Source organism: Perca flavescens, chromosome 8 (genome assembly GCF_004354835.1).
Source record: "Perca flavescens isolate YP-PL-M2 chromosome 8, PFLA_1.0, whole genome shotgun sequence".
In the NCBI taxonomy this organism is placed as follows: Eukaryota; Metazoa; Chordata; class Actinopteri; order Perciformes; family Percidae; genus Perca; species Perca flavescens.
In genome coordinates, this window is record NC_041338.1 from 1523417 (window position 1) to 1549233 (window position 25817).

The 25817-nt window shown below is 39.7% G+C and overlaps 1 protein-coding gene across 2 annotated transcripts; it reads left to right on the forward strand.

The window, feature by feature from the left end:
- Positions 1–24400, forward strand: chka (choline kinase alpha). Of its 2 annotated transcripts, XM_028585205.1 has the most exons (13): positions 452–539; positions 3377–3485; positions 4110–4170; positions 5421–5474; positions 12596–12709; positions 15135–15268; positions 17458–17562; positions 18336–18394; positions 18477–18564; positions 20108–20216; positions 20734–20840; positions 20999–21080; positions 21444–24400. In XM_028585205.1, the coding sequence occupies exons 2-13, from the start codon at positions 3439–3441 to the stop codon at positions 21501–21503; spliced, it is 1020 nt and encodes a 339-aa protein (XP_028441006.1). In that variant the 5' UTR covers positions 452–539; positions 3377–3438; the 3' UTR covers positions 21504–24400. The 2 variants fall into 2 exon arrangements, with proteins under 2 accessions (XP_028441005.1, XP_028441006.1); XM_028585204.1 differs by lacking the exon at positions 4110–4170 and having other exon boundaries at positions 1–539.
- Positions 24401–25817: the final 1417 nt, after the last annotated feature.

Below are 25817 nucleotides of genomic sequence, written 5' to 3' on the forward strand. Positions count from 1 at the left end.
CGTACTTGAATCATTCCTTGCCAGTGAGCGGTTCTTGTAGGTTCCAGTCTCCGATAAAAGACTTCTCAACAGAGCTAGAGCGAAACTCTGCATTTCACCGACGACAAAATAAATACAAAGATCAAACTACAACACTGTGTCTGTTATAGGCTACATTTACCGAGAGAGACGACATTTGTAGACGGATAACGGACATACATCCTCCTGCGACACAGAGGACCCTACCCTTATCAGCTTAGTCGCTCAGTGGGGTGTTCGACTCAGAATATTTTGCGCTTCATTTCTTTGTTGAAAAAACGCAAAATGAAAACCAAATTTATCAACGGGGTTTCTTCTTCCCCGTCCATGTCGCTGGGTCTGCTCGTAACCGAGAACGCCCTGCAGGTTCAGCCCGACACCGAGGAGGACTGTAAGGAGCTGGTCCGCCCCGACCAGCCCGACCTCGACACCCAGCGCAAGGCTTATCTGTGGTGCAGGGAGTTCCTCCACGGAGCCTGGAAAAGCCTGGCTGAGGACGATTTCCACATCACCATCATAAGGTACTGTGTGTTCATTTGCTTGTTTTATGGAAATAGGTCCGGTTGGTCGAAGCTAGTGTGATAAGGATGCCATTATACCGTCTAGTCTCATGATGTAAACCGTCATGCAGTAATAGCCTCTCTCTATAGCAGCCGATGCTACTCTATGTGGATCAGATGCAGCCTCCCGTGTTATTCTCAGATACAGGCATGTTGGCTCTTAAAGTGGAACATTAGGTAGGCCGGTAGGAATTTATGTAAATCTCATTTTTTTCATCTATAAATCATTTTCAAGAATTTTCAGCAGGGGTGATTCTAGGATCAGGCCCCTAACGTTACCCCCCCCGCTAAATCAGTAATTTAACTGGATAACAATGAATATGTGTATTTATTATTATAACAGAGGATAAATGCAAAATATTGAACATATGAAAAAACAATCTCCGTTATGGACTACCAGAATTAAACAAAAATAATAATGAGGTGTAAACAATAAATATATAAAAAAATAAAGATGTCCTTGACTGGGTTCCAGGTGCATAGCATTGATGCCAGCGACACAGGATATTAAACCTGTTTCTTTGAACCTGTCATTGTTTGTCCTCTGTCACTAACAGACAAGTTCGCAAACTCTAACTTGAAGCTATAACATTTATTAAAAAAAACATGTTTTTTTATTATTGTAATTTTTAGGGGGGCTGAGATGAAATTTAGGGAGGCTTGGGCCTCCCTAAAAAGGGTGTAAAATCGCTACTGGTTTTCAGAGTAAGACCATACTTCACTATCAATGTTCAAACTCCCCAAAACAAACTGATAACAAACAAACATATACACAAAATAAGTGAAAATCTTCTGGTCTTTCCAATTTAGGCAGACATCGCTACAGTTGGCTACAAAGTAATTTCTGATCGAAACTCAACTTTCCCTTTTTAAAATGGTGTTGTGAACTTGTGGGACACCGATTGACACATATCCATTTTACCGGTGTTGGAATAAGGGTTTTCAGGCATTAGTTGAGCTGGGTAAGGTGAGACTGTAGTTCTACATTTGACTAAGTAAGTTTCAAACCATATATTATTATTTTATTCCTATTATCCTTATCTTGAATAGTATAATAAAGAGACATATGAGAGTTGCAGTAAGATTCCCAGAAACCTTTTTGAAGCCATTTCTGCTGTATATGGAATGATTAAAGGTAGGAATCGACCGATACTGGTTTTTCAAGGCCGATACCGATTATTAGTTGTCAATGAAATCGATAACAGATATGTGGAACCGATATGCATTTACAGTGAAAATGAAAATCTTTGTCAAAATCAAGATTTTGGAATGTTACAAACTCAAACACAAAACATTGTTTAAACATTATTTAATAAATGAGAAACTTTCAACATAATACCCAGTAAAAGATAGTAGGGGTGGGAATCACCAGAGGCCTTAAGATACAATATCATCACGATACGATATTCTTGCGATTTCAAACATATTGCAATATTCTGCGATATATTGCATTTCATTACCTTTTTTCTAACTTCAAATTTTTCCCAATTTCAAATGATGTCCCCAAAAGGAAACTTTGTCAACATCTGTTTTATCTAAAAAGATATATTTCTCTGTTTGTTCATCTCACTTCTATTGTATTGCTGCAAAAATCAGATTGTCAAGCAGACAAAGTGACCAACACATATATCATAAAAGATTGATACTCGGCGTCTGTGTATCGATACAGTATTGCCACAGAAAATATTGCAATACTATGCTGCATCGATTTTTTTTCTCCCACCCCTAAAAGATAGTCAGTGTTAGTGTTGTGGGTGGGACATTAACTCAGACTCAGAGGTGAGTGGTATGGTAAATTTCCCAGATCTCCCCACTCACAGGCCAGCAGCAAACCCCCATGTGACGCCTTTGACAAAAGACGCATCACTTGGTGGTTTCCTGGGGCTGTTTCTGTCAACTACAGACTGTACTTCCACATATGGACACAAATCCATTACATGGTACCAGCTCGACTCGCCTTGACTCTATTCGCCCTTTTTAGGTTTTCCATTCTGATATAAGTCCCTGGTATCTGCCAACAGGTACTTTATTTAGTCTCACCTCTGTGGAGGTTCCAAGCAAGCTGAGGCGATATCAAAAGGTGACGTAAAAACCTGCAGACTCCTGATTGGTTGGAAAGAATCGTCACTAATCACTGCGTCATCACTGCTAGCAACAGACTGGGGTGTCCTGAACAAACCTGACATTTTTACATAGTTTAACCAGCCATGTTTTGTTTTTTTTGCTGCTCCACCTTCTTAAGAAATGTGTCTTCTGGCAAACAGCCACATGCAGAGAATCAAAAACACACACCTTCCACGTTCTGGGCCCTACTATTCTCGGCATGTGGCAAACGCCCTTGCATGACGCGGATTACACCGTGCATTGTGTTAGTATTTTAATGCTTGAGCGAGGGGGGAGACTACGCACGTCCGTAAGCATGATCGGTCCGCTTACAGTAAAGGCAATGAGTCTGTGTTACCTTATTTGACAGAATTCTATGCATTTACCTGTTATTTCTGACAATTTGATGAGCAAAAATGTATATTATGCTTGAGTAAATAAAACCCCAAAATTATGTTATTTATTGAAATAAATAACCGTGAGAGTCCGGTACAGCCAGACTCTCTTATTCAAGTTTTTGTTCTGCTTGTTCAACGGTTGTTTGATAAATTACTCTTAAACACATTGAGTGAGGATTTGCTATTTTTTTATTCTCAGTTCTTACAATTTTGGTGCTGGTGATTGTCTTTTGGGGCTGGCTCAAACCGCTCCTTTGTCTGCACTTCTTTAATCCTGTCTGACCTTCTGTTCTCCAGGGGTGGTTTGAGCAACAAGCTCTTCCTGTGCTGCCTCCCTGACAGCGTGGACACTGTTTGGGATGAGCCCAGGAGCGTCCTGCTGCGCCTCTATGGGGCCATCCTGCAGGTGGGAGCCACATCTCTTATCACTAGTCTTTGACAAACGGCTAAATGCCATTTTTTTTACCATGCAAACTGAGAGGTACAAGTAAGCCAAACTCTTCACCAGGATGTGTTGTTGTCTTAGAAACTAGTTTCCCTCAATAGTGTTTAGGTATCAGTCTGTTAACGTTTAGCTGCTTTAAGTGAAGATAAATGCTGCTATACAGCACACACAAATGCCAACAGAAATGTAAAAATCATACACTGATTATCTTTTAACTACCTATAATAATGTTTCACTTGTATGTCTTTGTCACAAAGATGACTCATGTAACTGGGGGTCAAAGGTTATTTAACAGCTTGACTTGATAATCACAGAAACCAGACAATAAACAACAAAAGATAATACATGCAACTGTGTGATGAGACAGTCACCACCGGAGCGTGTGTGTTTGTGTGTGTGTGTTTGTGTGTCTGTGTGTGTGTCTGTGTGTGTGTCTGTGTGTGTGTCTGTGTGTGTGTGCGCGCGCATCAGCAGGTTATATGCTTAGTGTGTTCACGTGTGTGTGTATGTATGTGCGCGTGTTAGCCATTGTTGTACATGATGATGTACCCCCATGGCTGTACATGCATGTGTTCTTTGCCGTAGGCTTCCCAAAGGAGCGTGCCTTGGGCACTCTTGTTCCCTGGTGAACCCACCAAAAAACACGGTACAGTATGAGGTCTCTGAAATCTCAGCCTAATACAAAGAACGTTACACACACTCATGTAGCACAACCTTGGCTGACAACGCTGGGAAGATAACAGTATAGAGGGAAAACAAAAGTGTTGAAGCACCTCTCCTGTCTGTTTCTTTTCTTCTCTATATCCCTGCCTTGGGATTCTCAGTCGTCAAGAAGTCAGCTGAATTTTTTGACGAGCGTAAAACAGGAGCCTGAGGTTGAGTCCGCACATTTGCAGCTCGCTCAGCTAAAAAATCATTGGCCAGTGTGCAGTTTGGCTTGTTGTTCCTTCGCAAAAGCAGATAGTTACTTTATCTGTTTGCAGTTCCACCGTGGTTGCATTTAACACCGAGAGATAGAGCCTAAGATGATGCGGCCAGCGTGTCCAGAGTCCACGGTCCTAGTATCGATAATTGTTACGGAATTACCCCAAAGATAACCATTAAGTCAACATCCCCCTGCCGCAGTGCATTGATTTGACATCCAAACATTTTGCGACAAGAGTTCAAAAATGTCTGAGCATTGGCACAAAGTTCCTGAAAACAGCATATTCTAATCTTCTGCTAGCATTTAATCATTTGAGGGGTTTTATTTAGCTGATGCTGTTTGTTCCAGCCGGCTGCAATAAATAAAAGACACCGCGATATGGGCTGCTTTCTTTTCTGCTTTCTCAGCCTTCAAATTTGCCCAATGAATTCTGCATTAAGGCTGTGTAATAAAAAGCTAACTGTAGCTTTTATTGCTAGGGATGTCTGAGAGAGCAAAAGCACTGTGTCCTTCACCAAGGTAACTGCAGCCATCTTCATCAGGACAGAGCTGCCTCTCAGGATTTAGTGACGTCTAATCAAAAAGCTAATACGATTAAGGAACTCTATGTCATTGTCAGAGTGCACAGCTACTAATGATCAAACAAAGCCTAACTGCACTGGAGGCAGCGTTTCTCAGCAATGCAGATATGCAGGCTTGGAGTTGGGCAATAGAATATAATATAAGTCCTGCTGTCTCTACACTGTCTGATCTCTATCTCAATTCTCTGTTTCTGGCTGTCGTGTTAAGCAGGTAGTCGGTGGAGCGCGGCGGTTAATCCGACCAATCCTCCGCACTGCCATGTCAAAAAGACTTGCCGTGTTTTTGAACTCATACTGTACTGTCTGCACGGTAGGCGTGACTATGTTGACACTCACAGACAGCTTGACATGTATTCATGGCTAGTTCTTTCCTTTTTCTTTTGTTTATAGATGTCCTGTAATAAAGGGGATTCCCGACAGTCAAACAAAGAAAATCACTTCCAAGTAAGTAACTGACCACGGTGCCACCAATACGGTATGTTCCTCTGCCCATAGTGTCGCCCAGTGTCCCATCCAGTCACCACAACACTTAACAGCTCATGTTTCCCCCGTGATGTCTGAAAACTTTCTTTTACTTCCCTAAATTCTCCTCTTACTCATGTTGACCTCTCTGTCGGGGCGGGGTTTTATTCTGCTGTCTTCTGAACTCCTGAGGCACCAGTTGTTTTGGGTGGATATCCCCAAAATAAATAGTAATAAATAGGTGTCAAGGTAAAAAAAAAAATGAATTACCCTTAAGGTTCAGAATCGATAAAACACCTGTCTCCACTTAGTAACTCCTGGCAGAGCACGACTGAGTTGGGAGATTCTACAGTCACTGATTTCAGTTTATACATGAAAGAAACTTGATTAAAATACTCATATTTTGAGAAGATTAGCTCATCTGGCTTGAATATGACCGTGGCATTTTTATTTGGAACACAAGGCAGTACGCACAGAAGCAAAACTAATTTCAAAGAAGGTTTGTTAAAAGAATCTGCAGCAACAATAACACAGTATGTTTAGAGAGTCACTGCTGGCAGGCAGCTGGAGTCACTGCCAAGCCTCAGTGACCTAGACATTCCTTTAGCCTGCATGATGTCATGATGACCCTTGATCCTGGCATTACGTGGCCGAATCACAACTCACTGCCATGTGATGGAGGTGAGGTCATCAGCCAGTTAGCAATTGTTATGACTTTGGCTGCTTCCCTTTCCTCTAATCCAGCCTGCAGTTAGCAGGGAGGCTATTGCAGAACTGACCCCATGTCAGCCTCCTAGGATAACCTCACCTCGATCCACCTTCTCTAACAATGCTGTCTGGTCAGGGTAAATCCTAATTGGATTAGAGAAATTGACATTGTGTTAATCCCTGTGGGGACAGCACATGGAAGACGCAGTGGTAGAAGAAGTATTTAGATCCTTTACTTAACCCTCTGAGGTCTAAGGGCATTTAAAAATGTCTTCTTGAATTCTCATTTTAAGGGTTTTTGCATATAACCTGATCCCCATGTGTTTCATATCAAAATGTTCAGAACAAACTCAGCTTTATGTATAGTGATGCCCAAAATTGTTCCAGAGCAATGCTTAAAGAGATAATTTGGCCCAAAGGCAGAACAGTTTTGGTGCTTGAAATGAGTTTACAAAAGTCTTGGGTTCACAAAAGTAGCGTAATATATGAATAAAATAGTAAATAAATGTCTAAAATGAAATTTTGTTTGTGTTTTCAAACATCGCTTGGACTCGCCAGTGTGTCTTTTGTTATCAAAGGGTTAAGTGAAAGTAAAACCACACTGTACAAAATACTCTGGTACAAGTAAAAGTGCTGCATTGAAAATGTTACTTAAGTAAAAGTATCATCATTCACGTGTTATGCCACTAAGTGACCCATCCCACACAGACTTACATGACACCAATACAATAGTAATTTCATCCACAGCTTCCGGTCTAATGTCCACACACAAAATACTCTACTTTGCACAAAACAAAGTATTAAAAGCAAAAGTACTAAATGCTGAAAAAATCCTCACATTTTAGAAACTGGAAATGATCCAAACAGTTCTGTCAAGTGTTTAATCGGCTAATAATTTATAGCTATTATACATAGTTATATATAATTATGTTGTTTAATTTATTAAAACAACAATGCATTTTTCTAAACTACATGTGTTATGTGTGCAAAAACCTTAGTTTGTAAAGTAACCAGTAACTAAAGCTGTCAGATGATTGTAGTGGAGTAAAAAGTACAATATTTCTCTCTGAAATGTAGCGGAGTAGAAGTAGAAAGTGGCATGAAAAGAAAAGACTCAAGTAAAGTACAAGTACCTCAACATTTGGACTGAAGTACAGTACTTGAGTAAATAAACTTAGTTACATTCCACCACTGGTACACGCCTTTGTTGACTGTCGTGTGGTGACATGCGATCACTTCTGCAGACAGACTGGTGGAGCAAATGTGTTAGTTAGCATTAGTTCTGTTCACTTCAGATGGATTTGAGTGGTTTGTGCATACAGTAATAATGTATCTCTCCTTATAACAGGTTTATTGACCCACATAACAGAGCAGATAAGTTTTGAGGTTAAACAGCAGCAGCAGCAGCTGTCACGGTGCACCTGCTGTATCACTCCCAAGGCCAGCCGCTAAATATCTCAGAGCCGAGTAGCAGCACTGATAAGGAACTAGTTTAACAGGTTAGATTCAAATGTATTCAAATATCCAGAGAGCGAATGATCACAGAGCCTGAATCAGCTGTCAGACTGGGACCTTTATGCATCTATTCATTCAAAAAGTATGTTCAAATTTACTAGTGGAAGTTTGTGTTTTCTTGTCAATAAAAGAGGAAATGGTGTGAGGGAAGTGCTTTTTTTGGAATGTCGCAATTCTTCTGGGTCTGACCCGAGTGCTGACTCGACATCTATTGTTGATAATTAACTTTTAAACGGGCAGAAGACTGGGGGAGTGAGCCAAATCAAACAGACCGCTAAAGCAAACACTGGCATTTAAAACTGGACAGAGGAAATGAACAGGTTGAGGTTGAGGACTGTCACGCTGGGACGCTATTACAGCCTCTAAACAGCAAGGGAGGAATGGCTTAGTGCATTTACATAACTGATATTTGAAATAAGAATATGACTTTAAAGGCAATGCAAACCTATTTTCTCAATCAGCTTCTCACTATAAGAGATTGGGTCTACACTAACACTATTTTGTGCCCAAGATAAAACTGTTGTGATTATTTCACATAAGTCCTGTAAATCTCCTCTCTGCTCTTTTCACTTGTGCACCAATCAGAATTGAGCAATTTTTGAATAAGAATCCGATGACAGTTGGTGGGTTCTTCCAGACTGTCAAACCACAGCCACCCGGTTTTTAAGGTGTTTTTTTTTTTTTTAAATTTAGTTGTTGCTTATTTAATCATCAACATTTAACAAGTCTCTTGAGTACAACTATTGGTATGCCCCAGATATGTCTTCATCACTAAGGCTCAATTTAAATCGGTGCACTACAGAAGAGCACCGTCAACATTGCCATATCACTGGCATAGTTCTCAATCAAAGTGATTGTACAGTCCTGTTCACAAACACTCTATTCTGGAAAGGTTATCTCTTGAAAAGAGATCATGCACTAACTGTGCGTGATGTGACACTGAAAATATTGTTATCTGTAAGATAAGCAGACCCCGCAGGAGTTGGAGTCTTTGCTTTTGCTTTTTGCAGAGTCTGCCAGACAGCTTGTTGCCTGGCAGTATGTGTGTCAAGATGATTATGGTAATGTGGTTAATTCACGTTGGAGATTTGAAAGCGCATGTGATCAGCATTCTGCGGATAAGTCATTAGGCCTACATAACGATGGGGAGTATTCTCTAGACTAATACCCTGGGAATGAAGCAGAATGTGCTGCATACTGTTCAGGAGACTTAATTTTCATTTGTTTGCTGTTACTAATATAATGCAGATGGAAACATTATGCACATATAAGAAAAGAAGGCATGTGCCCTGTGGTTATTTGCTTTAAACACTGCTCATGGTAGAATTAAAATTAAACATGACTTGATCCAGTTGAAGTCTACTGAAACAAATGGATGCTACTAAGATTTCTACCAAGTTAGCAAATTCCAGGGCTTCTTCTTAACAAGCTCACATAAATCAAATGGAATATCAAAGTGCAGTTTGTTTGCAGATGATAGAACTCCATCCTCAATTAGAGCTGCGACAATAAGTCAATGAAATGATTATTCGATCGACAGTCCATTAATCAGCAACTTTGATTTTTGAATATGAGGATTTGCAGCTTCTATTTTTCAACCATTTTACACTACCTTGGGCTTTAGGAAATTGTGATGGGCATTGAACACAAATTGAGAAATGATTTCAGAGAAAACTTGCCACTTCCTGCCAGCTGTGATACAGACGGCAGACTCTAGTATGGGAAGGACTTCATTTCACAACGCAGTCCCCTTAAAAAAATAGTTTTGTGAGACGTCCCTTAAAATCCTTGCTGGCAGATTTATTAACCTTGCCTGTTCTCATCCATCACAGTTATAGTTGAATAAATAATAATTACTAGAATGGCACTCAGAGAGAGCGTAGAATTCCGTCGAGGCCAATGGTGCATTCTAGCGCTGGACAATATGTATTGATATTTTATCGATATCGATATGAGGCTAGATATTGTCTTAAAATTTGGATATCTTTGTCTGAACTTATTATATCCACATTACTGATGATTATTTATCAAAAATGTCATTGTGTAAATACTTTATGAAAACGTTTGTCAACCCTACAATATCGGCCCCGATATCGACATTGAGGTATTTGGTCAAAAATATTGTGATATTGATTTTCTCCATATCGCCCAATTCTAGTGCCTTCCCATGCTACTCGACTTAGGTGTGTTCATGAGTTTTAAGTCGTAATGTGGAAACAACCTGGATGCTACAAACAACATGTGTTGTGTTTTATTGCTCATAGCGATTTAACACCATGGCAATAGCTGTTTCCAGTATTTGCATGACCACGAAGAGCAAAGAAAACAGATTTACAGCCTTATAATATGATGGGGAACTCATTTTTCAGATTATTCTCCCACTACGTAAATGCTACTACAAATGCCCTATCTTGCACCGTTGACGAAAGGGAACAGTAATTTGTGTATGCCCAGTGATTCGGATCTGTTTCAAATTTGAATGTTTTTTTTTTTGTAGCCCATGCTAACCCTTCCACCAAGTTTCATGGAAATGGGGCCAGGAGTTTTTAATCCTGAACAAACTGAACTGGAAACATAGAATCATTGGTCGAGGTAATAATAATACTAATAATTAACTAAATAAAAAGGAATTTGTGATAGTAAGTGTGTAATGTATAATTTCCAACTGTATCACAACCGAGATACCAGTGTGTCCTAGAGTAAGATATCTCTACAGGTGGTACGGTACCGTATTTGTTTTGAGAAATGGGACATCTCGAAGGCCACAGGCAGTATTGTTTCCTTTTGAGCTGGCTTCCTGCTGGACAGCCAGTATGAAGCACATTCCCGGGCAAGTAGCCAAAGCCAAATGCTCAGATCCAAATCTCTGTCTCTGCAGCAATTTATCTGAAGGTTATTCACTTAAGAGGGTTCAGCTAGCATTGTGTCTATTGCAGCTATTGAAAGTTACATTGAAATGCAGCAGAGTGCAGCATTAGCCAGTAAACTTAGACCCTAAGGGAAATATGATTCTGTGGCTGTATCTACCAAAGTACTTCTACAAACTAGCTAGCTTTTTTCTGCAACTTCCAGCTCTTCCCATCTCATGGTGGATGGAGATTACTCATTTGACAACTCTATGTACACTTTTAAAGATCGATATTGAAATTTCAGTTTGAAATATATTGGCATAACTTTATTGTAAATATTTTTTCTAGAGACAGAGCTCATCCTGAGGCAGTTATGTTCTCATTGTTTGAGTTAAACCAAGACAAAACTTTCTGGAGAAAGTTTTAAGCAGGCCTTTTAATAACTAGCAACTATAAGGAACTCTAGTCAAAACATTAATAAAATAAATGACTAATGTTTTGGCTAGCTAGCTACTTGCGCTTAGTTTGAATTGAACTAATACGTAATAATTTTTGGTTTAATGCTTCGTTGAATCCTCTCAACTCAATCGGTGAACCTATTTCAGTCTTCATTGCAACTTTGACCCAAAGAGATGTTGTTAGAAATACAATTTCACTAATCAGGGTTTAAGTTTCCCACGGTATAAATCTCTCCTCTGCCAATGACCTCTTGCCTATTTGGCGAGAAGCCATGGTTTTCTGTCTTTTTCCACACAATAGAGTGAATCAGAATCAAGCCGATGAGTAGCCAGCACACAGATTTAGTGTTTCAGGCTCCAGGGCATGTGTTTGTGTTGGTCTGAGAGAAGGGTTCCCAGTTAACCTTGAGCCCTTGTTGGACTCCAGGCTGTGTGTGTGTTGGTGTGCAACGTTTGTGTGTCTCTAAGATAAAGGGAGAAAGACAAGGTTGTCCTCTCTGCTTCAGCAACTTCAACAGTGACTGGTGCTCTGAGTTTATTACCTCAGTAAGCAATTTTTAACAAGTTAAGGTCTCAATCGGCACTTTCAAGTCTTCTTCAAAACTGCATGGTGTTCATTCAGTAGATTATGGCCCCATTTATTTGAAAATAGACGATAAAGCAGGGATTGTATTAGGGGCGTGGCTACACGCCGACCTGTCAACATGACAGAGGCTTATTTTAAATGATGACCCTCTCACTGTGTGTTTTCACTTCATCAAAGTTGATTGGAACATTTTGGTCGCCTAAAAATGCCTTGTTCAGCGTTCTTCCAACCAAGCTATCTAGCTACCGCTAGCATTAGCTGGTAACTTAAGGTAAAGTCTTCCAATTTTTTTTGTACACCGTACATGCAGATGAACAGCTCCAGTACCAGTAAGTCCGCGTTTATCCGCCGGTAAATCTCCACTGGATGACTCGCTTGAAGAAAGAAAAGAAAATCTGCAACTTTCCCTCTTTAGCGTTTAGCTATTGCAAACACTAAGAACACTGGCTTGGCTGCATCATCCTCCTCCAGCTCCACACTCTTGTCAAAAATCGTCACGTCCGGTACGAAAAACCAAGGTGGCAACGTCTAAATTGCCAAACGCGAGGCTTCCAAACGGTGGTCCACAAACCAATGGGTGATGTCACAAATGCTACGTTCACTATTTTTGTAGTCAATGGTTTCTTCTCACTGGTAAATCCAACTAACCCTTACCGCAGCATTTCTCTTCAGACTCCCCCATTCTTCTCCTCCACTCCCTGATTTCTATTCAATTCTGAATGCAGTGTAGTCAAATTGTAGAGCATGAGCAAAAGTCATTACTTTAACATGAACCATGCGCTGTTACACATTGACAGTCTGAATGGGGCTGACAAGAGAATTCCTTCTTTACCTCACTCTAACTTTCATGTGTTTAGATATAGAGACCAGAAAAAGCTCTTTGTCTCATTTCTCATTCTGTTCTCTTTTTCATTTTGCAGCACTGGTGGGTAGTGTTCCTCACACTTTAAATGTTAGGCTAAGTTTTTTATTGTTTTGTGTTTTCAGGGGGCGGAGGCCATGGTTTTGGAGAGTGTGATGTTTGCCATCTTGGCAGAAAGGGAGCTGGGACCGAAACTCTACGGTATTTTCCCTCAGGGCCGACTGGAGCAGTATGTCCCCGTAAGTCACCACGTTGTTGTTCATATGCACATCTGTTTGTATACGTTTACTTGTATATACTGTGGGATCATTTGGAACAAGTGGACAAAATAATAGAAAAACCCTATGCTCTGGAATAAATTCAAATGATTGCAAAACTTCAGATTTTTGTTAAGACTGATGGAGAGGTGGTGATTCAGTTCAATGAACTTTTGGAGATTTTTTTATATTGTGGTGTAAGTTAAAGACTAGGTATCAAAAATTTTTCTGTAGCACTAAGTAGTAAAGTAGTACTTGGAATCTGGCAACGAATGTCTGATCACATTTGTAATGTTACTTACAGGACTCTTCCTAGTTCCTGATTTAATTTTTTTAAATATAAATCCTGGTCAGATTTGGCAGAAAAGTTTTGGCTTCTTTTCCAGTTCCCACATACAGATATCTGAATTTAAGTTAAGAGGATTATTGACAACATTTAGGGTTGGGTACCGAAACCCAACATGGTTCCTATATGACTGGTATCTACCAGACTGAACGACAACTCAGATTTCAGTGCCTCATTTCGGTGCTACCCAAATACCTGCGCTGCCCTCTGGTGCTCTGAAATGGACATTACAGGCAGCAGAAGCTTCCCTGCGCTTGGCGCTAGTTATTTCACATGGCAGGAGGTAACGTTAACCTACCGTTAACTAGTAGCTGGCTTCAACACGTCAAAGTCACAGAGTAGACTAGCTGCACTTTGCAGACACCATGGCCGTTGTCGGAGAAACAACACCGGCGTAACCTTATGTTGCGTTTATTTGCACCGGTAAACTCATGGTGCATTCAAGTGCTACACAAGAAACTTGTTGAAAGCTGTTGTTGTAAAGTGCCCTTCTGCAATCTAGTGGTTCTTCTTTTTCTTGTTTAACAGCAATTGGCTGGTGAAATACTGTAAGTTATTGTTATTACATTTTGAATAACTTAATTAAATTTGACCAGATGGCCTTAGCAATAAATAAGCCATTCTTTAATGTTGCCAACTGCGTTTTGTGCTCTTTTTTTTTTTTTTTTTTTTTTTTCTTTTTTTCTATAGTATTGGTTCAGTCCCCTTTTAGGAACACGCCGACTTATTGGGAGTTTAGCTTATTCACCGTAACCCCCAGAGTTAGACAAGTCGATACATACCCTTCTCGTCTCCGTGCGTGCTGTAAGGCTGTCTGACGGCTCCAGCAGCATCAGGCCAGCACAGAACATGCAGGTGAATGGTTCCAGCAATCTTACTGCTCCGAATAAGTGACAAAATAACACCAACGTGTTCCTATTTACATGTTGTGATTTATAGAGTCACAGCGTGTACAAAAAACAACGTAACATGAGACTCAGCCGTCTTCTAACTGTAAACAAACCGGGAACTATATACTCACAACATGTAAATAGGAACATGTTGGCATTATTTTGTCACTTATTGGGAGCAGTAGGCTAGTTGGAACCAGTTACCTGCAGGATCTGTGCTAGGCTAAGCTAATGCTGGAGCTGTCAGACAGCATTACAGCACGCACGGAGATGAGAAGGGTATGTATGGACTTGTCTAACTCTGGGGGTTATGGTGAATAAGCTAAACTCCCAATAAGTCGGCGTGTTCCTTTTAAGGCACCGTTTTAAAAGTGTCCTTTTTGCACTAGTATCGGGAAAAGCCCAAACGATATCTAACCCTAACGACATGTCGGCTTATCATTGCCATAAAAAAGGTTTGCAATTATCTTTAGGGTGAGGATTTTAATTTGGTATGGTTAGACATGGTATGAAATGAATGATAAAACATGTTTTGTGTGTGGGGGTGTATGGTGTACTGTTCAGTGATGCGTCATTGATCGATGTTCAGAGAGATTTAATAAACCATAAAACATCTGCTCGTCAGTAGTCAAACAGTACTGTGTTACATAATTCATTTTACTCCTGGAATAAAATCATTTTGACCTCAGTTAACATCATGTAGCTGCCATTTAACTGTAAACGTGCAGCAACAATTGATAAACGGATCCATGTTATCCTGTTTGAACTTGGGTTTGCTGCAAGAAAGTGAAAGCCTTTCTTCCAATTACAGTGTCCAAGAGGAAACATATGAACTAATGCCCAGACCGAGGTCCAGGTCATCTCTAAACTGCACTCGACAATATGGTTGAGAGAGGTTACTGGGATATCATGTAGGATTTTACAACATCAGTAAACTGCACATAGCCTGCACATAGCCTGCTCAGTGCCTCTGGATTTAGTATTTCAGTTTGGTAAAACGAAAAATATGAATCTGGGGGTTTTGTTGCATCTTAAATGGGAGAGATTGGATGCATGTTTCTGTATTAACTAACCCAATTTGGCTACAAAAATCTTGTGTAGTGCAACTTAGTCAACAGTCATCATGGTAACTATATAAATAAGATATCCATTTATATTATCCCGTTGACAGAGTCGTAAACTTGACACCTGTGAGTTAAGCGAGCCCAGCATCTCAGCGGAGGTTGCAGAGAAGATGGCCAAGTTTCATGGAATGAGGATGCCCTTCAACAAGGAACCCAAGTGGCTGTTTGGAACTATGGACAAGTAAGTCATTCAAAGCTGGGTTAGGCACTTTAGTTTTTGTGTCATTGGGCAAAAATAAAAAATCATAACACTGTTGTAGCATTTTGTTATTCAACTGGTAGAGCGCACGCCTATATGTAGAGATTTTCTCCTCGACGTAGCGGCCGCGGGTTTGACTCCGACCTGCGGCCCTTTGCTGCATGTCATTCCCCATCTCTCTTTCCCCTTTCATGTCTTCAGCTTTCCTATGCACATAAACGGCTAAAAAATGCCCCAAAAATAATCTTTAAAAAATAAAAAGACTTCTGCATCTCCTCCTTGGCTCTGTTTTCATGCTTTAGGAAATCACGCCATCACTGGATACGTTGGCCAATCACGGGTCATTTCAGTGTGAGAGAGAGAGAGAGAGAGAGAGCGTTCCTATTGGCTCTTCTGTCAGTGCAGATGCATTTTCATATCCCTTAGGTATAAGTTCTGTTTAACATAAGCTAGGGCAGGCAAATAAACAGTATATCGATATTTTATCGATACATGAGACTAGATATTGTCTTAAATTTTGGATGTCTTTATATCGTTATATGACATAAGTGTTGTCTTTTCCTGGTTTTACAGGCTGCGTTACAGTAAAGTGATGTCATTTTCTGAATTTACAGTTGTAACACTAGCTGTGTTATTGTTTGCCTTTACCAACCAACTCATTATATCCACATTACTGATGATTATTTATCAAAAGTCTCATTGTGTAAATATTTTATGAAAGCAACATATATCAACCCTTCAATATCGCCGCAATATAAACATCGAGGTGTTTAGTCAAAAATATTGTGATATTTGATTTTCTCCATATCGCCCAGCTCTAACGTAAGCTAACATTTGGTAAATTTTGAAGAAATCTACAGGCAAAAATAGACAAAGTGTAGAAAAACAAACACCTAAATGCATTTTGGATAGGGCTGGGTTTTTCAATACCCGCACCGATACCAATACTGTGACTTTGATACCGGTTCCTAAACGATACTTAAAAATACAACAAAGATACAAAAAAAAGATACAAAAAAATCTTAAAACATTACATTACACATTATGGCAAACTAATTTTTATTTATTTTTCAGCTCCTACTATCTGAGCCCCGTCTCTGTGTACCATAGAGTTTTTCCTGCGTGTCTCTATGACGTGTAACGTTAGACAGCCAATCACAGACATTATTAGATCTTGGTAGAAGCATGCTGCGTGCTGATCGGCTCACTGACGTGATGAGATTTACTCCTTAGGTATTGAAATTGGGTATTGAATGATGAGGCATTTTTCGATACACTAGAGGCAATTCGGTCGGTTCCTAAACAGTATTAAATTCAGTACCCAGCCCGAATATTGGATGTTTTTTCCACTACTCTAAAAGAAGACATGTTATGTAAGCAAAATAGCCCAAAACCTCTACATTTCAAAAGTTATGTTTTTGCCTGGACAGTCGTTCTCGCAGAAAACCGCTATTAACGGCATGCCTTCTGGATGGAATGAATGATTAGTACACGTAAATGTCACTGTATGAAGCCGCTGCATGCCCATGCAGGTCTGAAGAAAGGACCTGGACAGAGAGAGCTCCAGCTCACTCTAATTCAAATTCTTATGTTGTTTTTGTTTTGCCTCTGGCAGCTTAAAACTTTATCTTGTCGAGTCCTGTCCCATCCTGACTATTCAGTCTCTTATCGGTCATACTCCGCCTAAGTCTACATGAAATGAGGTCAAAGGAGAGACTGAGACAAAAGACTGGGCAGATTTGAAGAAACTGAAGGTTTTGAATCCTAAAATATCAAGTCGCGTCACCGATAACTTACTTACTTATACATCGAAAAGTATAAGGTGACACAGATGGCTTATCATAACACCCTTCCTGAATCATTTTCAAGTTTATTTGTTGGGTGTTTAAAGTACAAGGTTTTACGTTGCGCAATATTTGCCAGCGTGTGTAGGGATAAAGTCCATTGTCCAGTTCTATGGATCTTCTGTGAAGGTAGCCTACATAATGCCTGGTTTATCATTTTCCAGATTATGTATTATTACAAACATGACTCCTTAGTCCCTGCCTCGTGACAAATTTAGTAAATTTCCATGTCAGAAAAGAATGAAGATTCACAGATCTGAAACGTAATATGTAGTAGTAGTTTATCTGGAATTTTACTGGAAAATGTGTGTGTACCACTCTCTCCAGGTACCTGAACCAGGTCATGAGGCTGAACTTCACCAGAGAGTCGCACCTGCGTCGCTTCAACCGCCTGCTCAGCTACAACCTGCCACAGGAGATGGAAATGCTCAAGTATGTTCCAACACACACACACACACACACACACACACACACACACACACACACACACACACACACACACAGAGTACAGAGTACAGAGTGGGAATAACATGCATGGAAAGTTCATAGGGTTGGGTTGGTGCTTAGTATTGCAAAATCTAAACACGGTGTTATGTATCAGAATGTACAGAATGTGTAGGTCCTGAGATGATGTCTCTCAGATTAACCTGTTAGCAGTACATTTTGAGATAACACTCAAAACAAACACCATTTCATTGATAGCTCAACGTGTAGACCTGCTACAGATAAGAAGGGCAAGTCAGTTAGTGAAACAATGAAATTCTCGCATGTCACAGCGAAACATTGTTTTCACGGTCACAAACTAGCATTTAGACAAGCAGATTTTGCAATACAAAGCACTATCCCTATGAACACACCTTATACTGTGTATGTTACAGTATGGTCATATTAATCTTAAACTGTTTTTACATATGAACTGTGGACAATGTCTGATGAATAAGGTCCTGACATTGTCCCAAGTTTCCCTTTGACACATTTAGCACAAAGCAAGAGCTGCTCAGTGTGCTTCAGTTATTTAAAAAATAATAATGAAGTGAAACACAGAGATGGAACCTCCTTGGAAATATATGTTGTGGCTTCATAATAATGTATAGGGATCATTGTGGTCAGTATATGAAGATGCACACGTTCTGCGTACGCTGACCAGGAGCTTTTTAACCCCTCTTGATTGATAATCCTCTGACTTCTGACCTTTTTATGTCCAGGTCTCTGCTGGAGTCCACCCACTCCCCTGTAGTGTTCTGCCACAATGACTGTCAAGAAGGTAAAACATGTAGACGCCTCATATGTGCATTCACATTTGTTTTTCTATTTTATAAAAAAAAAATGTGTGTGTTGTTTTTCAGGAAACGTCCTGCTGTTGAAGGGCCGCCAGAGCTCAGACAAACAGAAGCTGATGCTCATTGACTTTGAGTACAGCAGCTACAATTACAGGTAAGTTAGCAATGAATTAGTCTCCCTTTGCCAGAGCTTTTCTCCACAGCGCTGCGAAGGAAGGTCTGGCTAGTCCACACTGCATTCTGGGATGGGAGAAAAACGTTCTCCGGTATATTGGCATTTCTTTAGACCATTATAATATAATGGTTTCATCTGTTTATCTATTCATGTGTCCCAAACAGCAACAGCTCCCTTCAGCTTGGCCCCTTTAAGTCTCCACATATGCTGCGCAGCTAACACGTGACCCTCTGCACACAACATCCCACTGTACACGGGCATGGGAGCACGTGTGCCATCACATACTGTATGTATAGGAAGAACACACCCACAAGTGGAGAAACGTATACACATAGTGTGGATTCTTTTTTTCTCATTGACTGACATTGGCTTGGGGTGGATATCACAAGTTTTTATCACAATACAATATTATATAGATTCGTGGGCAACGATACGCTATTTGCTGAAATCCTAAAGTCTGTCACGATACGAGGTACCTGCGATCGATATGAGATGATATAATTAATGCCCTTTTAAAAATAGTTACATTTATAGCAACTCCAAAAAAATATGATTTGACAATTGTATTACTGAGCTCTTCCAGACATTTAAATTAAAAGCAAATTATTCTTTTTAATAAAAAGAATACATATAAAGTGGGAATCTAAAATAAAGGGGCATCTTACAGACGATATTTATCGATATTTTCACTTTGCATCGATAGTATTGGATCGTGGAGCATTGAATCAATAAATTGATCTAGATTGATGTATCGTTACGCCCCTAAGATTGGCTGGATGTGGCAACAGAATGGGGATGAGTCCAGTTTACGGACTCCCTTATTCAGCCATTTACAAGTGAAAATATGCTGGCTCTATACATGCTAAAAGTAGTGTTTATTTACATGGAGTCTGGTGGGTTTGGTGATGGTGATTTCGGAGCGGTTTCTGGTTAAACCAAAGGATCTTACTCTTTAACAAAAAGTTCTATCTCTGTAGGGATCCTTTCTATAATGTTGTCACACACTTAAAATAATAATCTGAGTCTGTCAGCAGCTAAAATTGAACTGACGATGCACATTTGTCCCATAGGATTACATTGCAGCCTGTTAGGTGGCTGCCGGTTACAGCGTTCATGCTCAATACTGGACCAATTTAACAGCTAGCTAGACTAACTGTCCAATCTGAGTTTTCTGTTGCAAAACTACTTTTGAACGTACACATGTTCCACCAAACCAAATTCCTTCCTGAGACTATTTAGCAGAGGCACCGTGGCTCCGTCCGACAATTGTGATTGGTTTAAAGAAATGCCAATAAACCAGAGCACTTTTTTTCTCCCATCCCAGAATGCTGTGTGGACCTTCCTCCGCAGTGCTGTGGAGGAAGGTCTGGTAAAGCGGGACTACTTAGACACCAGTGCATGAGAAAATAGGGTCCGGATTGAAAAAATAAGCCTTTAACTCAGCACCGTCAATCAGAAAGTATTTTGTTAATGTAAAGGCATCACGAGTGTCTCTGACTCCCTCCGTCTCCTCTCTTTGCAGGGGATTTGATATTGGCAACCATTTCTGTGAATGGATGTACGACTACAGCTGTGAGGAGTTTCCTTTCTTCAAAATTAATGCTCATGCCTACCCTTCAAAGGCCCAGCAGGTGTGTATAACATGTTAACTAGGGCTGGGTATCGTTGAAAATGTTTCGATACTGGTACCGATTCCAATAGCGTTACTTCGATAGCGGTTCCTGAACAGGTGCTTTTTTTGTATAATAATTTTATGAAATCCATTTTAACACAAAGAAATTACAACATTACACATTAAGGTACAAATCTTTTTATTTATTTTTTAGCTCATACAATGTGAGCCCGTCTCTGTGTAACTGCGTGTCTCTACGACGTGTAACGTTAGACAGCCAATCACAGACATTATTAGATCTTGGTAGGAGCATGCTGCGTGCTTATCGGCTTCCAGTTGTAGATGAGAGTTACTCCTTTTGGTATTGAAATTTAGCATTGAATTATGAGGCATTTTTCGATACTTGATACTTTAGAGGCAGTTCGGTCGGTGCCTAAAAAGTATTGAATTCTGTACCCTGCCCTAGTGTTACCGCTCCAACGTCTTGTTCATTTGGTTTTATTTGTCGGCTGCTGACCGGTCATGTCTCTGCACAGCTGCACTTCATCGACAGCTACCTGCGTGAGTCTGATCGAGGGTTCGACAACCTAAGTGAAGAGGACCAAATGAAGCTGAAGGAGGAGATGTACGTGGAGGTCAACAGGTGAGCTGTTCCCCATTAGGACACTCTCGATGATGCAGAAGGAGACATTCCTCAGTAATTTAGTCAATACCCACAATTCCCTCAGGCGTCTAAGGTGAAACCATCTCCGCCTTGCCTTTCTCACCACTAAGGGAGTTTCCCTTTGTTTTTGAATGTAGGTTCTCCCTGGCATCACACTTTTTTTGGGGCTTGTGGTCCATCATCCAGGCCCGGCTCTCCACCATCAAGTTTGGATACCTGGTGAGTAAAAGTTTTATTACTTTTTCTGCTGGTTTTTGTTCTCTTTTTTGATTTTTTTACTTGAAATGGATATAATGTATGAAGAAGACTATAAAGTATATCCTGCACTAGGGCTGTGCATTTAAACCAATTTTTAATTGTTATTATTTTTGTATTGTCTTTTCATGTATCTCAGTATATATTTGTTGTCTTTGCTTTTTGCCTGTAAAGCACTTTGAATGACCTCTGTATATGAGGAGGTGCTTTATAAATAAATTTGGCTTTGCCTAACGGTTTCACTGTTTTTTAAATTCAATTATTGCAACATCGTGTTAAATAATCATGATTTCAGTAGTGACCAAAATGATTTTTTTATGTGTGTAGGACTATGCCCAGGCCAGATTTGATGCCTACTTCCAGCAAAAGAAGATCTGGGCTGTGTAATGGAGCCAAATGGTTGGATGCACTTCCAAAACGTTCAGCCAAACGGCAGCGGGAGGACAAGCAGGCTGATAGAAGATAGAAGACTCCACCATCAACGCTTTACTTATGCTCCCTGCTTTGAGAGGATGTTGCTGGCTACCGTCAGTGTTGTGTTGAACCAAAGCCAAATCTCAATCACAAGGCTAGGTGCTTATGGTATGTCCCGCAATCCATTGCAGCTGTACTAATCTTCATCACTGGTCAGAGCTGCTCTCCGCTTCTGCCTTGTTGGAACCGTATTATATATCACTAACACAAGGGTTACGTTTTGAGCAGGAGAGAGGTGGCTTTTGGTTACAGCTAGATAGGAAATCTTAACATTGCATCAATGTATATGTATTGATCATTCCCTTATGGAAATGTTCTGTAAATAACCAACATTTGAACTTCTCTTGGTAGATTCCTGCTTACTGAAGGAGCCAGTGGCTAAATATGTATATTATATATAGACCACAATGTGCCAGTAACCTGGCCCTGTCTGTTAATGATGGGCTGATTTGTTGGCTAGTGGAATCACGACTTGATTTTCTACACTTCTATATATTGCACACTTGCTGTTTGTTTGATTTTCTTTTTTTAAATGGTTATATTTGACATTTTCTTCAGGTTAGGGCAAAATACAGTTAGGTGGCATTGTCAAGTATGTGAATAGCTTTTTCTGGGTGGCTGGTTAAAACTCTAACCAAATCAAACATCAACCATCAGGTCATAGGTATTTCAATTCAATCATTACAATTAGGTCAGGTCTTCCTAACTAATAATGCAGTTACACTGGTTTAATTCTTACTGACAGAAGTTTGGTAGATTTATGGTATTATTATGGATAACTGTGAAAATTAGATCCACATCTGTATGTAGTTTACACATTGGGTATTAACATCTGCATTGTGTGATTTAACCAGAAAGACATTCCAGCCATGCTTTAAGCCAGTGAAAGTGTTGCTAAACTGTCTTTTGGACATGAAGGCGTGAACTGACCATATTTCTGCTTTTTTTTACCTTTATATAGATACATATAGTGATAGATCACTGCATTAATGAAAACGTCACACAAACAGTACATATGACAACGGTTCCTTATGGTGGCAATTGGCACAAGTGCCTACTGCCAAGTTGCCTCATCATCGTACCCATAATCCAGAAAAATCAAAGCATAATGCTGCACAGCTGAATGTTGCAGAGATTACTTATTGAGACAAGTTGTAGCTGGACAGCTGGCAAGAAACTCTGTTAAAGGGGCATTAAATACATTTGGCTTTTATTGGATCTATCAGTCAACAAGCCACTCTGCTACTAAGAGCTGAGTCATTGCTGTTAATCACCTTGTCAAACCCAAACACAGTGGCTCACATTGTGGCCATTGTCTGCTGCAGCATGGTAAAAGTCTTACTTAATGCACATGTAACAAAGGACGTCAGCACTGGAACAGTGAAGCACTGTGCCCTGTGTGCATAGATGTAGATTTTGGGGGAGAATGCAGGGGATATGTCGCCCCCTATATTTGGAAGACATAGATTTGTCCCCCAGAAAAAAAAAAATAAAAATTGAAAGATAACCGACTGCCCAAAAGAGGTAAAACATAACCGTTCAGGGGGCTAAAAACATGTATACATCCTTCTTATCTGTAAATATATTTCCCAACGATTTGAGACACCCCTATAGTGGACCAAACCACCTTAACCTTGCAACGCACGTACAGAGGCACAATGCAATCCGTCTCCTTTCTTTCTCTCTTTCTCCATGAAATGAAGCTGCCTTCAAGTGCGGTAGGAAATGTCGAGATCTATAAACGATCTGACGGATCGGCGGCCTACAGCTGGAGAGATAGTCTCTTCACTCAGAGAACCAAGGTTACAACGTAACCGAGTGATCTGAGGACCTGAAACAAACCCACAACATATGTACTTGACTGTTTTCATACAGTATGTGAACCTTTTGGGTTTGTTGAAATGTGACTGTGTTGAAATGTGAGTTTTATTTTACATGCAAGTGTATTTGATTGTATATTTCCTTTGGAATGTGTTTTAATGTATAGTTTTACATGTATTTTGAGATACAATGGGACTAGGGATGAACCAGCAGAATGTGCAGTGGATTAATACTGGAGGACTATTGAAATTTAAAAAAACGTGTTACTGCTACATTTGCCGTGTAGCAATGGTCTTTACGTTAGCACCCATTCAGTGGCTCCTTCTTCTACATAACCATGAACATAATTTGTATTCATTTTGTTGTCTTTCATGAATGAAATATATTTGGCTTGACATTACACTATTACTGGTATTTCGGTCTCTATTTTGTTGCCATTTTCCCTGATTTTCCATATTACATGTCTATTATTTGTTATAGAAAAATGGATACCATGATGTGTAACCATAGTGCATTCCATAATTGTTACTTCACCTTCAGTATCGTGTACACTTGACCAAAAGAACGAAGTTTTGATCTGATCGGTTCTTCCAAAAATAATTTTAATTTGTCCCCAGTAGAGAACAAACGCCCTCACTTCTGTTTCTACATGTATTTTAATGTATGTAATATTCACTAACAAAAATATATTTGAAGAATTATCCAAATATACAGAATGACAAACTTGTAACTTATCATTCTTCTGAATGTACATTGTGTTAATGTAATATACTTAAATTTTTTTTTGTGATAGCACCCACAACTACACTATCCTGTGACTCACAGTGTTAACCTTTGCAGCTATACTGGATGCATACTGTATGTACTCATATGAATATACTTTGTAATTAAAGAGGTTTCGGGTGAACTGCTGAAGCATAGAAATTACCTTGGCTGTAAATTTACTTTTCTGCTGTGCACAAACAAAAATTAAAGAGAAAACAACTGACTGAGCAGTGCTTTCTTTTCTTTCGACATGTAGCCTATTCATGATTTTAAAAAAAAAGACAGCCATACGCATGTGACACAGCTTTTTATTTTTGAAACTATAGGGGTTAAAGGATTTGTAATACGTGACACTTGAGCACTTTGGTAGCCACAGGTGACCGTGAGAATTTTTTAGCCACACTAGTGACGTGGCTCTAGAAATGCCAATGTTGTTCCACCACTTTGGACTGAAATATCTTAGCAACTATTGGATGCATTAGCTTGAAATTTAGTGCAAACATGTATTGTCTCCAGAGGATGCTAGTCAATATTTAAATTTGTGAAATACTGGTTCTGCAAAACTTATGATGGTCCCATCAGACTCCCACAGTAGTGGTTTGAGGTAAATGCTAACAACAGTGTGCTATGCTTATAATAACTATGCTAACATAGGTTATTTTCCACTGCTTGACGTAATGGAGACATAACAAGTTAGGTGAGATGATTAACAGTACTCTCAGGTATGGAGAGTTGCATCAATGGTCTCATATAACTCCACTCCACTTCCCAAGCTGAAGCCACTCAGCCCTAACTCAGGGAACCTGTTTTTTTTTCTTTAGTTTAGCTTAACAACAAAATATTTGATTTATAATTGTACTGCTGCCGCCCTGCCCTTGTTTTTTCCTCCCGGGTTATTTTCCACTGCTTGACGTAATGGAGACATAACAAGTTAGGTGAGATGATTAACAGTACTCTTAGGTGTGGAGAGTTGCATCAATGGTCTCATATAACTCCTGGCAAGAAAGTGAATCAACATTTTCCCCAAATTTTAAACTATTTCTTTAATGAAGCAACTGTTTGCTGAGGCGTTAACTACAACAACTGTGCTTGTTTTAATTTCTTCTGACCAAAAATAGATAAATGCAACTTGTAAAGTAAAGAAGTAAATGACTACATTCCAAATTCACAAAACATAGTACAATGTAAAGCCACACCCTGTTTTTAACCTGAGCAATGGCTGTTGAATGGAAAACGTGACGCTGTGGCTCGAGTTGCTGCAGTAATCAGAGTATATACAAGAGCAAGCCAAAAAATAAATTGGATTAATGGAATGGATAGTACAAAACCCTTCAGTATGATATACGGTTGGTGCTTTCTTCATCAGTATCTTTATATAAATGTGTGCTCACATTCAGGCAGAAAAACGCATTTTGCTGCAGCCACTCAATTAAGCTGTAACAAGTTACCTCAACTTAAAGGCATAGTATCTTTGAACGTTTTTGTCCTGTACCAGCAACTACATGGATATGCACAACATTGTCTTTTTTTGAACAAGACTTAGTTATGTCATGTAGAGTTCTTTAGTGCGCTTGCATAACTGCAGTGTGAAACCAAAAACTAACTAGATCAAATGTATACAACGTAACAAAAACATGAACC